This window comes from Microcebus murinus, chromosome 13, assembly GCF_040939455.1.
Source record: "Microcebus murinus isolate Inina chromosome 13, M.murinus_Inina_mat1.0, whole genome shotgun sequence".
Lineage (NCBI taxonomy): Eukaryota > Metazoa > Chordata > Mammalia > Primates > Cheirogaleidae > Microcebus > Microcebus murinus.
This window is the reverse complement of record NC_134116.1, coordinates 21315682-21332336: the sequence shown is the minus strand read 5'-3', so window position 1 is coordinate 21332336 and position 16655 is coordinate 21315682. Positions and strand designations below refer to the sequence as shown.

The window sequence follows — 16655 nt, the reverse complement described above, 5'->3', positions numbered from 1 at the left end:
TATAGGTCCGAAGAGCCAATGCTTTTGAGGTTAAAATGCCATTCTCGTTTTCCACCATGAAATACGGTCATTCAGTGTTATTACTGTGGAAGAGTTAGGGGTGGGGAATGCAAGCCATGCACACCAACACCTGATGTGGTAGTGATGACGATGTTCTTCCCTGCTGAGAATCCTTCTCGACCTAATGCACCAGGCAACGACAACCAACAGATCTAAGCAGTCCAAAAGGTAAAACCTAAAGCCCTAAGCTGAACAAAACACTTGATAGTAAAGCTTGATTTTCTCCTCACAATCCCCAGCCACTAGCAGGAATGAATATTCAGAGTATCATTTAGGCACAGTTCAACCCATTCAAAGAAGGATAAAAGAGACCCAAATGATGCCTTTAAAGGGATCACACTACTGAATCATACCCAACCTGAAAAACTATCAACGCTTAAATAGAACCAAATAGTGTTAATATATAATATCGGACAAGGTGGCGAGAGTTGAGTTTAACAACTGTAAACACAGCTAAAGATTGTAATCATACCATGCATAGTTGCCCGCATCTGTACTTACATTGTGCCAGAATCAGGGTCCCAAAGGAAACGACGATGACAAATAAGGCACAGATGGCATCCAAACGCACGGCGAACCACCGGGACGTTGTCAAAAACAAGAACCAAGCCTCTGGATTTGGGAATCATAACATGCAGGAGGAATAAATACAAAAACCATATTAACTGCACTGAACATGACAGGGTGTTCTGCCCAGCTGAGCTACAGAAGATGCTCATGCAGAGTAGGGCAGCAAAGTCGCACACCCAAGGAACCGGCAGATTCCAGAAAGCTAAGCGATACAAGGCAACACACAGCACACACACAAACAGCGCAACATAGAAAAATGCTCTCATGCATGCATCTCTTGCAGTGCTGGGCCTCACTGTGTATTTCATCCACTCATGGGGTTGACTGTTCCCAGTTCTCCAACTACAGAGAGTGTGGCTCCCAATTTATTTTCAGCTCCAGCTTACTGGAGGGTCCTGAATACAGTGGATATTGCTCTGGGGCAAATAACTATTTAATACCTCACTAAAAGGATCTGCATGTGGTTTTTAAAGTGTCATTTTTTTAATCATCAAAATACAATAAATACTGTAAAGGTGGATAGGATTTTGTAGATTTAGAGGAAATTCCAAAGTTTCCAAATGGAAAAACAAACTTCACAAATGCAAAGGATAATACACATCAAGTGGTTGGCAAATCTGGTAACTGGGATATTGATTTCCTCTGCCACCCCCTTGTATGCTCTGAAGCAAGGCTCAGCACACTACGGCCTAGGTGCCTTTGTAAATAAAGTTTTACTGAAACACAGCCATGGCCACTTGCTGATATGTCATCTGTGCTACTTAGGTGATACAACAGCCAAGGTGAATAGTTGCAAGAGATGATGTTGCACACAAAGCCTAAAACATGTGTACCAGGTGGCCCTTTACAAAAAAGGTTTTCTGCCCCCTGCCCTGGAGTGACAGACAGCCACAGGGAACAGTGATGGAAGGACCACACGAGCCACTCAGCGGGAAGAAAGAGGGGAAGCACAGAGGTGCTGGCCTTTGAAACCATCTCCAGAAATGTACAGACCCGAATGTAAATCCTGATGTGCATCAAACAGTTCCTGAAACCTCTCTTCAGCTTTGTATGCCCGAATGGTCCAGAGCCCCTGGAGAGAAGATGACAAGTGGGAAAATACCGGACTCCGTGCTGCAGAAAGAGACAGAAAACAGAAAGCTCGGTGAGGCTAGATGCAGGGAACCCAGCAGCCTCCCACGCTCTGTGGTCACACACATCCTACCACACCCAACACTAAGGCTTCCTGGGGCTTCTGCTTCAAGAAGAAACGCTCCCAACGGTCTGCAGAGAACCATGAACGTCTAACCTCAGACCCTTGGGCAAACCACACCTCGCTTTTAGGACCTGGATACGAAAGTCTCTGATGCTATCTTTGTCTAAATTCAAATCTAGTTATAATTCCTTCCTTGCTAGCTGATCCTTCAAGGTCTTCCCTCCGTATTCTTACCTGACATCTCTTTTGGCAGAAATAACTTCTCAATGATTTGTTTTGAGCTAGTGGCATTTAAAAAAATAATTCTATTAGAGTACTCACCACAATGAAATAATTAGCTATTCATGTATCCGTCCCCATTTTAGATGACTAATTTCTAAAGGGCTGGGATAACCATTGCATCCTACTAACTAGAATAGCACCTGTCGCATGTCACCTCCCTGCATCCAGGGGAATCTTCTGTGCACACTTGTGTGCGGGAAGATTGATCACGATGCACCTGGTGGTGCGTTGCTCACAGGACCTGCCCCAGTCAAGTCATCTTGGCATGGTCCAGACTTCAGCTCCATGAACCTGATGCATGTTTTTATAACTGCCTTGCTGAAAACTTGTCCTGATGTTTGGAGGTCCCTGTGGCATGTGCCACTGCCCTTTTCAGAATGTGACTGTGGCATCAGTGGACTCGTCAACCTCATAGGATGAAAAAGGCTAATTGCCTTTCAGGTAACTTTGTTTTGGTTGGGGGCCTGATGTCCCACGCTTGGTCATTTGTTTTGAGCACACTGTTTTACGACCACCGGGGCATGCGTCCCTCTCGCACATCAGGGGAACTCGCAGAGCAGGGACAAGTCCCTGGGGTTCCAGTCTCCGGCATGACTGAGGGTATACTGAGGCAGGAGCATACTGGGAGCACGTGACCTAGCACATTGCCTTTAATGTTCTTGTCCGGGATGATTACTTTGGGTTTGTAAGTAGGAAACCCTGATGTATTACTTTCATGCAGCTCCAAGAGAAGATCAATTAGTAAAACATAAGGTGTTTGGGAAAAGTGAAGAAAATCTATCTTATCTGAAGCTGCTTATGTTTGATAAAATAACAGAGGGAAAAAAACGAATCCAGGGAAACCCTCGAACTTACTATCTGGGGCTAGCTCCTCAGTCTGGGGTCACCAGACTGTGAGAGTTGGCTCAATACGGATGTGCTCGCTCTGCGTGTGGGCACTGCACGTGTTCCCGGGTGCTGGGGTAGACGTGTGCTGGGACACAGTCTCCTCGTACCCAGCCCCACAAACAAGGAGAAAGCTGGCAGCCGAGTATGAGATGCTGGGCTTCGGAGAAGGAGGGAAGCCCTGGGTCGAGGAGTGACAGCCGGGCTGTGGGCCCACTGACCATCTGCTCCTCCTTGGGGACCTTTCCGGAGTGGGGTGCCTGACCTGGGGCACCAAGTGTTAGGGGCTCTCTCCTGTGACACTGCTAGGAGAAACAAGACCTTCCCTGAACTCAGATTCGCCACCAGGACATGATCTGACATTTCCCTCGTATCGAATTCAGGCAGAGAGCCTCCCATCACTCTGCGGTGGCTCTGACTGTCCGGCTGCATGTGTGTGGTCTTCCTCTAGCATCTACACCACTTTCCATCTTCAACACACTGAGTCACTGTTTACTTATTTTAGCTTCGACTTTGCACTTCTAATTAGGACAGCAGTAATACGGTGAGAGGACTGAGCCCACGCTCCCAATAAGGAAGGTCTGGGATTTGGTCAGTCTGGAAACAGGATGCTTCCAGAATAACCCAAGAAAATTCCAGGGAATTCCGGAATTCCCAATACCCTCACCTAGAGAGTGCCAAAAGTCTAGCTCCCAACAGCTCCGAGAATTCACTAGAGCTATGCTTTCATTCCCAGAGCAAGGCAGTATCGTGACATAAACACTTTCATCATAGACAGTGCAACTGAGAAGGAGGGAGATGTGATGACCAGCCAGGCAGGGCACTTGAAGGAAATTCTACAGCTTGGCCATTGTCATTTGTTTCCCTTATCAGGAGACCAGAGTTGCCACTGTTTATCTCGGGTTAGGTTTCAGGGCAGGGTCAGCTTGAAAAGGTAGGTGTCATCCCAGCCCTAAACAGCAGGGAAGAATCTGACGTCTAAGTCAGGAACTCTAACTCAGACTTGAGTTACCAAGGTGAGGCAGGAGTCAGTACCTGTGAAGAGATAATCCTGTCTCTTTCATGCCCCACTTAGGGCTGAGTGGGCTGCTGGTGGGGTGAACCAGGGGTCCACAAAGACAACTAATACCTAGGGAGAGCGCAAACAAAGGCTCTGCTTCTGTTGCCTCTTCCCAACACTGACTCATCAGGCTATCCTGAAGTAGACCTCGCTAACACCGATGAACTAGCTAGTAGGTCCTGACAGACATAACCTGCCATTTTACAAGATTAACAGCTGCATTTCCCATGCCCCTAAAGATCAACAGCTGCATTTCCCAGGCCCCTGAGGACTCTGGGACCTACTGTACAGGGACTGCATACGTTCCCTGGGAAGAAGCAGGGCATGGGATGGGTCTGAGAGTTGACAGTCTAGGTACAGGTACCACTGATGCTATGTGAGACCTTCTGATGATTATTAGGTGTGTAATTCTCTTGTGTTTAAGGCACTAGTGCCTTTGTTACTTCTCTTGCAGTCAAAGTTCTAGTGCCCTTACCAAGCATTGACTCAGGCAGTCCGCACAAGAGCGCCAAGGGGCAGGTATTATTATATCTGACAGAGAGAAAAAATAGCCTTGAGGCATTAAGAACACTGCCCAAGATGAACTAAATTAACCTGAGTAGGTGTTAGAGTTGGGCATCAGACCCAACTTTGTCTTATTCCCAAGGCTGTGCTTTTAATGTGAGCCTTTGTGTCTCAGAGGGAAGATGATCGAAGTTAAAGATTTCACGAGTCACTGAATTTCTCCACACTTTGTAGCCCATGTTTAGAAAATTGCAAAATCTTACCTAGCTAATGTCCAATAACTTTCCCCATTCCTGTACCTCTTAAGCGCCTGAAGATGAACAACGAGCCTGGGCATCTGGCATGAGCAGACAGACTCAAGGCTCTACAGTCTGAACGTATGTGACATGTGGGTTCACATTCCCCTGGCGAATGCCCAGGGCAGGCATAACTAGTGGATCACAGCACCTTTACAGACAGAACTTGGATATGGCTTTATAATCCAGGCATTGCCAAATGAATAAAGATGGCTAGAGAGATGCAACCAAATGCCATCCTGGTTTTATGCACTTTCCTATGTCTGCCTATTGCTACACTAACTTTTACCAAAAAAAAATTATAGGGCTGGGCAAGGTGGTTCATGCCTGTACTCTTGGCATTCTGGGAGGCCAAGGCGGGAGGACTGCTTAAATTCAGGCATTCCAGATCAGCCTGAGCCAGAGTGAGACCCCTGTCTCTCCTAAAAATAGAAAAATAAGCTGGGCATCGTGGCGTGCCTGTATTCACAGCTGCTTGGGAGGCTGAGGCAGGAGGATCATTTGAATCCAGGAATTTGAAGTTGTAGTGAGCTATGAAGATGCCACTGAACTCTACCCAGGGCGAAAGAGACAGACTCAAAAATAAATAAATTTAAAAAAAAAATTATAATCAACTACAGATTTGTTCTTAAGATTTCTTAAATGAGGCCAGGCATGGGGCTGGCCTCATTATGGGGCTCACACCCATAATCCTAACACTTTAAAAGGCCAAGGCAGGAGGATTGCTTAAAGTCAGGAGTTCAAGGTTACAGTGAGTTATAATTGTGCCACTGTACTCCAGACTGAGTGACATGGCAAGACTCTGTCTCTTAAAACAAAAAAGAGGATTCCTTAAATGTCAAGCCTATGGTTCCACAGGTAGCTAGGCAGTATAATCAAGGCTTAGTTGGCCTTAAAATCACCAGGATGAAGTAGGATTATGACTTCTTGCCATAGCAATCAGGCATCTGTCTTTGGGTTGGAGATTCTAGTAGTGGATCAAAAAAGCATGATCAATTTCAGCTTATAAAAAAACAAAGGAATTGTTATTTATGGCACAAACCCACCACCCGGAAGGATACAATAAAAAATTCTAATCAACTGGCCACATTTTGCTACCTGGGGACATGGAGAAGGGAACATCCATATTTAACCTATTGTTACAGCCAACTGGGGTGCAGGAAAACCTACATGTTCAACAGGGGGGATGACAAAGTTGTCAGAATGTCCAGTTCAAAATGTTCTCAAGTTTAAGGTATGTGCTAGGATTCAAGAGAGGAACTCCCACACTGCTGCTTGGAAAAAAGCCTTAGTAAGCCCTCTTCTCTCCACATGCACGGGAAGTGGCCCTTGTCACACACAAAAATCTACATCAAAGTGTTCCTTCTCGAATGAACAATCCTTGAAGAAACCTTCCTTTGCAACTCTACTGCTGAAGAGCTGTCCATGAGCGGTCCCGAATCATAAAATGTCTGCTGCCTTCTTTGTCTACATAGAAGACTGGCTGGTGCCAGTGAAATGCATAGGGAAAGGTCTCCCAGCAAATCCAATCGTTTATGCTCTGCCTTTGTCAAGTACTATCCTTGTAACGTGTCAGGTCAGCAGAGGGTTCCATACATCTGGACCATGCTGTTCCACCTTCCTGCTGGAAAACCTCACAAGACCAGATTTCACCGAACTTCAGCTGCCCGAGGACTGAAAAATTTTCTTAGAGCTTTTATGAAACTGCCACCCACTCTCCTTTACGCAGTTATGATAACTACATCTTCAGAGTTTATTATTAAAAAGAAAATACATGCCACAATGAAACACACATCTGTCCTAATACACTTTATATTTCTCACACAGTAGATACTAACAACCATGAGACTCAGTAAGTTTCTCTTCTTGGCTTGGCTTCCAGAAACCTGAGTTGGCATTCATTTGTAGTAACTGTCCATAGCAGAGGTTTTCTGATACAAAATATCTTCCTTCTTTACCTTTTGGCTATCATCCTTATACCTTTTTTAAAAAAAGTAACAATTCTATCCTTCTTATGATTTTTTGTTTCAGTAATAATATGTTAATGTGTGCATTCATAATGAGATGAACTCTAGATAATTTCATCCTCTGTGATTACATGTGGAATAGAGTGATTAATCATCGGATGTTCTCCCCATTATTCCAAAATCAGGAAGTCGAATAGAGCGATACAATAGACTAAATGCATTCTAAACTGATCTCTCTCCCAAGGAGATTATTTTCAGTGTCCATTTATAGGGACAGCCCAGGGGTTGGGGATGACCTCCAACTGTAACATTACACCAAGTACCGTTGATAATAAAGGGGTAAACTGATAACAACACGTTTTCCTATTGAAAACATTTAATGACTGCAACTTATTAGCCATTTTTTGAGTGGGCAAAAGTAATGTATTTTCCAAATGTATTGCTGCTGACATGAGGATATTTCTAAGCCTTCCTTTCCTTTCTCTAAACTTTTCCTTGTCTAGCATCTTCAGGGAAAGAAAACTGCTCTGATTATTTCCCTTCTACATTAGTTACAATATAGTGAAATATTTTATTTCCAAAAAAAAAAAAAAAATGCTCACAGACTGTCTGCTTTTGTGTAAGGAAGTATGTCATGAACAAAACAGAAATGGTCCTTGTCTCCCCATTGCTCATATTCCAGTGCAATGCTATTCCTAAAGTGTCCTTCACTTCTTCCCCATTGGAAACTGCAAGGTTACACCTGACATGCTACCAGCTCCAGCTGCCCTGGGGGCCACAATGACTCACGGGAGCCATAACATTCAATTAGCTAATGTCGGAGAAATTCTGGAAGATGGCGTCTGCAGAATTTCAGGGGGACTCCTTAACAATGGCATCAATGGCTCACACTGCCACCAACCTGAGAGTCTCCATACTCACTTGTGGATTCCAGGCGTTTGACATCTCTTGATGTTTCTAAGAAATATTGCCGGAGATAAATGAAAATGATGCCAAGCGGAACCAAAGGTATCGCAATCCACGGAATCACAGCCACAGCCACAGCTATCACCACAACCACTTGTAGAAATGTCTGAAAGAGCAAAAGTAGATACAGGACCTCTTTATCAAGAATTCTTTCCAAAAATACTTCATTGGGTTGTTTTATTCAGATTACACTTCCTTCCTTGAAAGAGTTGTTGGAATAGCAGGGAAGGCTTTTCCGTTCAAAGAAATAAGGAATGTACAGGTGGTACTGACAATAATACTTACCACAGGTCTGCCGCGCACAAATACTATGAAAAGAACTTTTGGGGCATTGCTTCTTTTGATGCACTCACTAGCTCCATAAGGTAGGGCATGATTATTTTCCCTATTTAATGGGCTACAAAGCTGAGATTCACAGTAGGATTTGAATCCCAAACTCTGATGAGTTACTAGATGCTAATAGGGAAATGAGAGAGCAGGTATCATAGATTAGGAATCCACAAACCACAGTGATACATGGGATAAAGAAGTGACTAATTGCAAATTCAGTGCTCAAAAAAGGAGGCAATAATTTAAACCTTCACCTTTGGAGGTGTGGAGACCTCACTCTTAGTTTCCGCCCATTGTAAATACTGACGGAGGACTGTGTATCTGGCTGCATATTAAATACATTGCATGTATCAACTCGTACAAACCTCATAACACCCCTATGCAGTAGTATTATCATCTCATTTTACAGATGGAGACACTGAGGCACGTGGAGAGGAAAAGAAACTTGGAGACTATACAGCATCAGTGACGGAACTGGGGAGCCCACATTGCTAGCCAACAGATTTGAGCAAACCCTCAGCATATGGCCAACTTTTTGTTGTTCAGGAAAAACTTTTTATTATTCAGAAAGAACTTTTGGACTGCTTCGGGTCTAGTAAGTTGTCTCTAATTTTTCCTTTAAAAACTCTTACTTAAGGAATTACAGAGTCAATCAACAAGCCCAATGAAGAAAAATGTGATAAAACAAATGTTTTATATTCCTTAGAAACCTAAGGAAGAGTTTTGATAACAATAAAACAACTTACAGTCTCTAAAAGGGTTTGAAAGAAATTTTTAGGCCTTGCACATACATTAAACTTTCCGCCATTTAGGATAAATATTTGAAATGCCTATTTCAAAGCCACATGATGATAACAATAGCAAATGCCGTGTTTCAGGTGCTTCCTGGGTGTAAGGCACTGCAGAATGGCTCTATGAATATTCGCTTAATCATCACCTCACCCCATGATGTGATGTTTTCTTGGAAAATTACCTTGGTCTAAAAGATATTTAAAAAAAAAAGTCACTGGATAATGCTGACTTAAGTATCCATCTTTATCAGAAAAAGTATGATATATTAACAGTTATCTATGGCTTCAGGTGATACGAATGCAACTCAAGTTAGTGTCTACCTGCTAAGAAAGCACAATGCTCGGTTTTTCAAAAGGATGGAATGGTGGGACCATTCAGAGTCACACAATGAGATCCAAGGACTCCAAAGTTTACCATTTTACATGAATATACATGACTGGAAAGCACAGAGTGCTATGGAGATATAGGGAGGAACAGAAGAACAGTTTTTGAGGGTTCTAAGAAGGACTTAGGACCTAATTTCGCAGGCTAATTTTACAGACTATCTGAAAAAGCAGCATGAATAAGCATTTGCTGGTAGCAATCACAGCTTCCCCACCTGATCACAGGCTACTCTGTGTTCTCGTAGCATCAGCACCAACACCATCTGCTGCCAGCCCAGTGCCCTGCCCTCTGGCCTCTCCTATGAGGTGGCCAGTCTCAGACTCCCAGCCAATTAGGGAATAACAGCCTGCTCAGGTCAAAGAGGAGAGCTGATCATCAAAACGGTCTTAAAATACCTGCAAGTAGATCATACCGATACATGTTGATTTAAGAATTATTGTTTTAATTAAAAAAAAAAAAACAACTCTCCTAAAAGTTCTAAGCCTAGAAAGCAAAATAACATAGAGAAAAACAAAAATAAGGGCCACATTTAATTTTAATAAATATATAAAACGTCAGGACAAAAAATAAGAGTTGAATACTGCACATGTTTAATATCTATATACGAATGGTGGTCAAATGTAAAATTTCTCCAGGAAGGTTCGTTTTCCAGAATTAATATCGTATCCCAATCTTATAGACTTAAACATATTTCTTTTCACGAAGGCAGTTTTAAATATGAGGACCTGTATGCCTACCTGGCATTTAACCACCAAACTATTTATGGTCCTATAAGAATTTTTAGATTATCTTCCCACAACTTTATTTAAACTTAATTGTGTGAGATTTCATTCCTGCTAGTCTTTGTGAATTTTATGTCAAAGGACATGTTTTGTATAAATAGCAGTAAAAAATGTATTTTTATTTTATGCAAATAAACATGCCATCTATACTTTTTTTTTTTTTTTTTTTTTGAGACAGAGTCTCACTTTGTTGCCCAGGCTAGAGTGCGTGCCGTGGCATCAGCCTAGCTCACAGCAACCTCAAACTCCTGGGCTCAAGCAATCCTCCTGCCTCAGCCTCCCAAGTAGCTGGGACTACAGGCATTCGCCACCATGCCCGGCTAATTTTTTGTATATATATTAGTTGGCCAATTAATTTCTTTCTATTTATAGTAGAGACGGGGTCTCACTCTTGCTCAGGCTGGTTTCGAACTCCTGACCTCGAGCAATCCGCCCGCCTCGGCCTCCCAAGAGCTAGGATTACAGGTGTGAGCCACCGCGCCTGGCCTACCATCTATACTTTTGACTCACTCTACTCCTAATTTGAACTCTCTCCCCTCATTCTCATATTAGGCACAAAGTGACATATGTATTTAATCAGCAGGCCTCTTGATCAGTAGATGGTGTACCTTTATTATTTATTTATGGTATTAAAACAGAACATCAAAACCATTAAGATTGCTAACACCTTGGAGGAACCAGAAAGCTTTTAATTCTACTGTTAGTCAGCCTCTTAAGAATTATGTCCCAAGATGTGATATATACAAATTGTCCAGATTAATGCTTTAAATTATTACTGGCTTTGCACAAGAGTGACTTAAGAACAAGAAACAAAGCAGGATTCTCTTCTTGACAAGAAAGCACAACAAGATTTCCTCCTGATTTAAAGAAGACAAAAACTGACGCCTAGTTTGATAAGTAAGCTATTTACTGATGTGGGTGTAGAAGAGATTCTGCTGCCTATCTTACTCTGGAAACACATGAGATTTTTAAAAAATGACCTTAAAATGAAATGACTATCATAACAGATAGTGCTGCTAACTAATACAGGATTCTTGTGGAGGCATTAAAATTTTGAACATAGTATATAAACCTCTAAAAGTATTAAGAAATGGAGACATAATTTATGTCAAATTATACTCATTACCTTTAATTATAGAATGAAAATAGGAGAAAATATGGAAGGCTCTTAAATGTACACTCATAATCCTTCATACTCACAGCATCAGCATTTATTTCTCAGATTTAAGTTGCGTGCTAACATGACACTGTGTGTGACTCAGGGAGGTCAGAGGTCAACTCTGGATCCCAGGTATATTATCTCCATGGGACCCACCTTGGGAGGTCTCCTCCCCTTTATCACCTGTTTCCTTTGACCTCACCCAACTCAGTTCACTCTGTTGAATCAGAACTTTATATAGAGTGCTGATATCTGTATGAGGAGATCTACAGAAAAGTTCTCTAAGATTAAGGTTTTCTAACCTTGTCCTTTCTTGGAGACTTGATACACTAATCAGTCCTTCCAGCCTTCACTGGATGATGTGATCTTCTCACATCCACATCTGCTCTCAGACCTGTGTTACCCTTCAGTTAGCTGTTAATCCTGCACCACAGCTAACTGCACTGAGGAGGGAAGGATGTGTGGTTATAATCTGGTTACAAAACAATAGAAGGCATTAGGGAAATGCGGTGCACCTCTTCCTTCCTTTGTGGTCAGTGTGTCTCATTGAGAAGCACCTTCCTTTCCACCTTTTTTTAGTATTAATCTTTCTCATGAAATTCAAGGCTGGCAGCCATGTATATACTACCTTTCAGAGGCACACCTTAAAAAGAAAGGCACATAGGGTGGAAATAAAAGGTTGGGAAAAGGTATCCTGTGAAAACCCTAACCAAAAGAGAAGTAGACTGTCTATCTCTACCACTATGAATATAGAAGCTCTAATTTAGGAAGGATTCCTAGAGATAAAAGAAATATTTCATAGGATTAAAGGTTTGAATTACCCAGAAGATATATACAACAATAAATTTTTATGAACCTAAAAATATGGCTCCACAATGCATAAGGGAAAATCCAACAGATCTCAAGAAAAATAGAAAAATCTACAATTATAGTCAGTATTTTAACCCACTTATTTCAATACTTGATAGAATAAGCATATTGAAATTTACCAGTGATTAGAAAGCATAATGAACAAACTTGACCTAATGGCTACAATACTATAGATAATAACTTACATAATAAATTCTCTTTAAGTACACATATACTACATCATAAAGCAAAATCAAAGAATATGAAGAGACAGAAATTATACAGAATATATTCTGTATGTGAATCTAAAAAGAAATCAATAACAAAGTAACTAGAAAATGACTAAACATTAGAAAATACAGCAATACACTTCTAAATAACACCTGGCTCGAAGAAATTTTTAGAAATTACAAAGTATTTTCAAGTTAAAAACAAAAAATCTAATGATATTAAAATTTGAGCCCTGCAACTAAAGGTGTGTTGAAAGGTAAATTTATAGCTTTAAAAATTTTTTTAAAAAGACAAATGCGAAAACTCAAGGATCTTAAAAAAAAACCTTAGAAAGATAAAAAAACAAAAAAACCCCCCAGCATATTAAATTAAAATGTGACAAAAATGGAAATGAGAAAAAGTAGACAATATGAAATAGAAAACTAACTTCAAGGAGAGAAAATACTAATGAAATTAAGAAATTACACCTGGACTAATTAAGAAAAAAGAGAGGAAACAATACCATCATCATGAATTAATAGGGGATAACACAAGATATACTAAAGGCATTAAAAAGAGGCTACAACAGAGTATTAGTCACCATTCTTTGAAGAGTCATAATTTCAAATTATTAAATCTACGAAGTAAAATAATGTTATAAAGAGGATATAATAAATGTTGTGCCAATGAATTTAAATTTTTTCAGCAAATTTATTGAAAAATGACACACAAAATCTGACATAAGAACCAGAAATATGAATAATTCTATGCCAATTTAAGAATCTGAATTCAGAATTCAAAAATTTCTCACAGAAAAAACTTTAGGCCTAGTGACTTCACAAGTTGATTTTGCAAAAATATTTTACCAAATTCTACTAAAGAATTCAAACACAAAATTATCCTGATATAAAAACCAAAAAAAGGAAAATTATACCAAACTATTTCAAGAATACTAAATAACATACCAATAAACTGAATCTAACAATATAAAAAAGATAATACTTCACAAACTGATTATTCCAAAAATACAAGGCTGACTTGAGATCTCACAATTAATAAATCTATGTTATGTAACACATTAACAGAATAAAGGAAAAAAACCTTTATTGGTTATCTCAATAGTTAAAGAAAGAGCATTTCACAGAATTCAATGATCACTGATGTTTTTAAGAGTGATTCTTAGGAAGATAGGAATAGAAAGACATTACCTTAATCTGATATAGGGCATCTATGAAGAAAAATCCACTGTAAATGTTATTCAAATGTCATCAAATGTTATTTGATGCTGATATAGCAAAAGTTTTCCTTCTGAGCAGAGGGGAGAACCACAATGTATGATACTACTACTTCTATTTTTAAAGAAAGACAAGAGGTTCTAGCCAGAGCAATAATGCAAGAAATAAAAAAAAGAAAGTATAATGAATGGAATTCAAAAATAAAACTTATTATTCATAGACATAACATTTATACAGATAATCTAAACAGATCTATAGATTAGTAAAACAAAAAAATTTTAACAGGGATACTTTACAAAGTAAATGTACAAAATGCAATTGTACTTTTACATATTAGCAATAAACCATGAAATTTTTAAAAGCAAGCCATATACAATAACATCAAGAAACATCAAATGCCTAGAATATACCTAATGAAAGATGTGCCAATCCTTTTATATTGAAAATTATAAATATTATTGAAAGGATTTAAAGACCTATAAGAATAAAGGATATAGCATATTATACTTGAAGACTCAATAGTGTCAAGATGTTGAATCTTCCCAAAGTGATCTATAAATTCAATATAATCTCAACACAAACCCCAGTAAGTATTTTTGTGGAAGCTGACAAGCAACATTTACATGAAAATACAAAGTGCCAAGACTTGTGTTACCATATTTTAAGGCTTATCAATCATAAGGCTACGATAGATAATTATTACACAGTATAATACTGGCACAAGAATAGACAAAAAGATCATGGGAACAGAAAACAGTCCACAAACAGACCCATACCTTTAGAGTTGCGTGAACTGTGACCACAGAGATACTATGATACAGCGAGGAAAATAATAAATCAATGAATAAATTAATAAATAATAAATGTTGCCGGTTCAGTGGGATATGCATATGAAAACGGAATGCTTTACTTGAAACTATACCAAAAAAAAAATCAATGCCAGGTATATCATATATCTAAATTTTAAAAGTAAAAGAATAAAGTTTCTAAGAGGCAACAAAAGAATATCCTTATGACTCTCAAACAGTTACAGATTTTCAAAAATACAAAAAGCAATAAACATAAAAGATAAGATAAACATGTTTATGAAAACACATCATATGGGACTACAATGGTAAATATTAGTGCAGAAGGGATATAATAAAAAACTTATAATTTAGAATAAAGAATTCTATGAATCAATAAGAAACAAAACAAAACCAAAAAATCCCCACAGTCTGCAATAGGAAAAGTAGATATTCACTCAAATAGACACTTTGAAAAATATGATATTTGAATGGTCAATAAGCCTATGAAAGAAGAAAACTCTAAAAATAAATCAAATGGAAATGCTAGAAACAAAAATGGGAATATCAAAAATAAAAAACACATTCAATGGGCTTGCAGCAGACTAGGATAACTGACAAAGGATCAACGATCAGGAAGACAGATCGGCATACATCACCCAAAGCGAAAGACAAAATTATAAGAGACTGAAAAACTAGAATGGAATCTCCCAGTTCTGTGGAACTTTACTAAACTGTCTAACATATGTCTAACTTTGAGTTGTGGAAGGGGAGCAGAGGGAAAAGAGAGGAATAATGGAGAAGAAGTGTATGAAACAATGAAGGCTCACAATTTTCCAAAATTGAAGAAAACTATCAACACACAAATTGAAGAAGCTCATTAACCTCAAGGGGGATACTAGACACATATATTCAAACAAGTAAAAACCAGAGACAATGAGTAAACCTTTTAAAAAGTGTGAAAAAAACACATATAATGTATGAGGAAACAAGCTTAATAATGATGACTGATTGATCACCAGAAACATGGACAGAAAAGGCAATTGAAGTGATGTATTTACTGTGCCAGAACAAATAAAAACGAATGATTATATAAACCTAGAATCTTATTTCCATTGGAAAGATCATTAAAAATGAAGACATGCTCAGACGGACCAAAGCTAAGGGAACTTGCTTCCCACAGACCAGCCTGAAAAGAAGTTCTCCAGGCTGAAGGAAAATGATACCAGATGGAAGCCTTGACTTCAAAAAGAAATAAAGAGGACTGGAAAGGGATAAATATGTGAATAAATATAAAACATAATTTTTTATAATATGTATGCACACACATGCATACATATGTATATATATTTCAACTTCTTTAAAAGACTATTGATTGTTTAAAGCAGAATCAACAGCAAAATATTGTGAGCTGGGGGGCTGAGAAAGATGGCTGAATAGAAACTTCCAGCGATTGTCCTCCACACGAACACCAAATTCAACAAATGTCCACCCAAGCAAGCTCCTTCAGAAGAATCAAAATTCAGGTGAATGATCACACTACCTAGTTTTAACATCATATCGAGGAAAGAAGGCACTGAAGAGGCCACAAAGACTATCTTGTATGGCCTATGCCACTCCTCCCTCATCCCCTGGCACCCCCAGTACAGACAGAATCTGTGGGGGTTAGGGGGAGACTGAAGTTGATGGTGGGACTTTGCACTAAACCTCGAAGCCATGCAGGCATAGGGGACCACAGGGCAGAATTCTGCCACTGCCCATGGAGGCAGCATTTAGACTAGCCTGGTCAGAAAGAATCCTCTGCCCTGAAACCTGAGTTCTGGCTAGCCTCACCATTGGCTGACAAAAAGCACCTGGGGCCTGGAATAAATTCATAAGGCAGTTAGGCCATAGGACTGCAGTCCTTGGGCAATTCCTGTGGCTGTAATGGCTCAGGTCACTTGAGGTGCAAGTGACCCAGTGACATACCAGTGGTAGAGACCAAGCCAGCGTCTCTGTCACTCACACACACACACACACACACCCTGCCAACCACAGGCAGTGCAACTCAGGAAGTCTTCTTCCACTTGGGGAAAAGAAAGGGAAAAGTTCAGAGGACTTTGTTTTGCAACTTGAGTATGAGCTCAGCCACAGTAAAATAAAGTACCAAGCTGACTCCTAATGATCCCACCAGTCTAGGCCTTAGTTCCTGGAAGGCATTACTAGACCAACCTAGGGCCAGAAGGAAATATGCTACTCTAAAGCAAAGGACCTAGACCTGGCAGGATTCACCACCTGCTGATAAAAGATCCCTTTGGCTTTGAATAAACATCACCGGTAGCCAGACAATAGCTAGCACTGGCTT

General features: G+C 39.8%; 1 protein-coding gene across 2 annotated transcripts in view; it reads right to left on the bottom strand.

The window, feature by feature from the left end:
• ABCC4 (ATP binding cassette subfamily C member 4 (PEL blood group)) overlaps positions 1-16655 on the bottom strand; it is a 248599-nt gene that overhangs the window by 49581 nt on the left and 182363 nt on the right. The window contains exons 21-24 of one of the 2 annotated variants that reach the window (XM_012769743.3): positions 7741-7891; positions 1624-1743; positions 562-672; positions 131-181 (exon numbers count right to left, since the gene is read on the bottom strand). In XM_012769743.3, the coding sequence (XP_012625197.2) occupies positions 131-181; positions 562-672; positions 1624-1743; positions 7741-7891 (433 nt within the window). The remainder of the gene's footprint in view (positions 1-130; positions 182-561; positions 673-1623; positions 1744-7740; positions 7892-16655) is intronic. The other variant, XM_012769744.3, reaches the window with a different exon arrangement.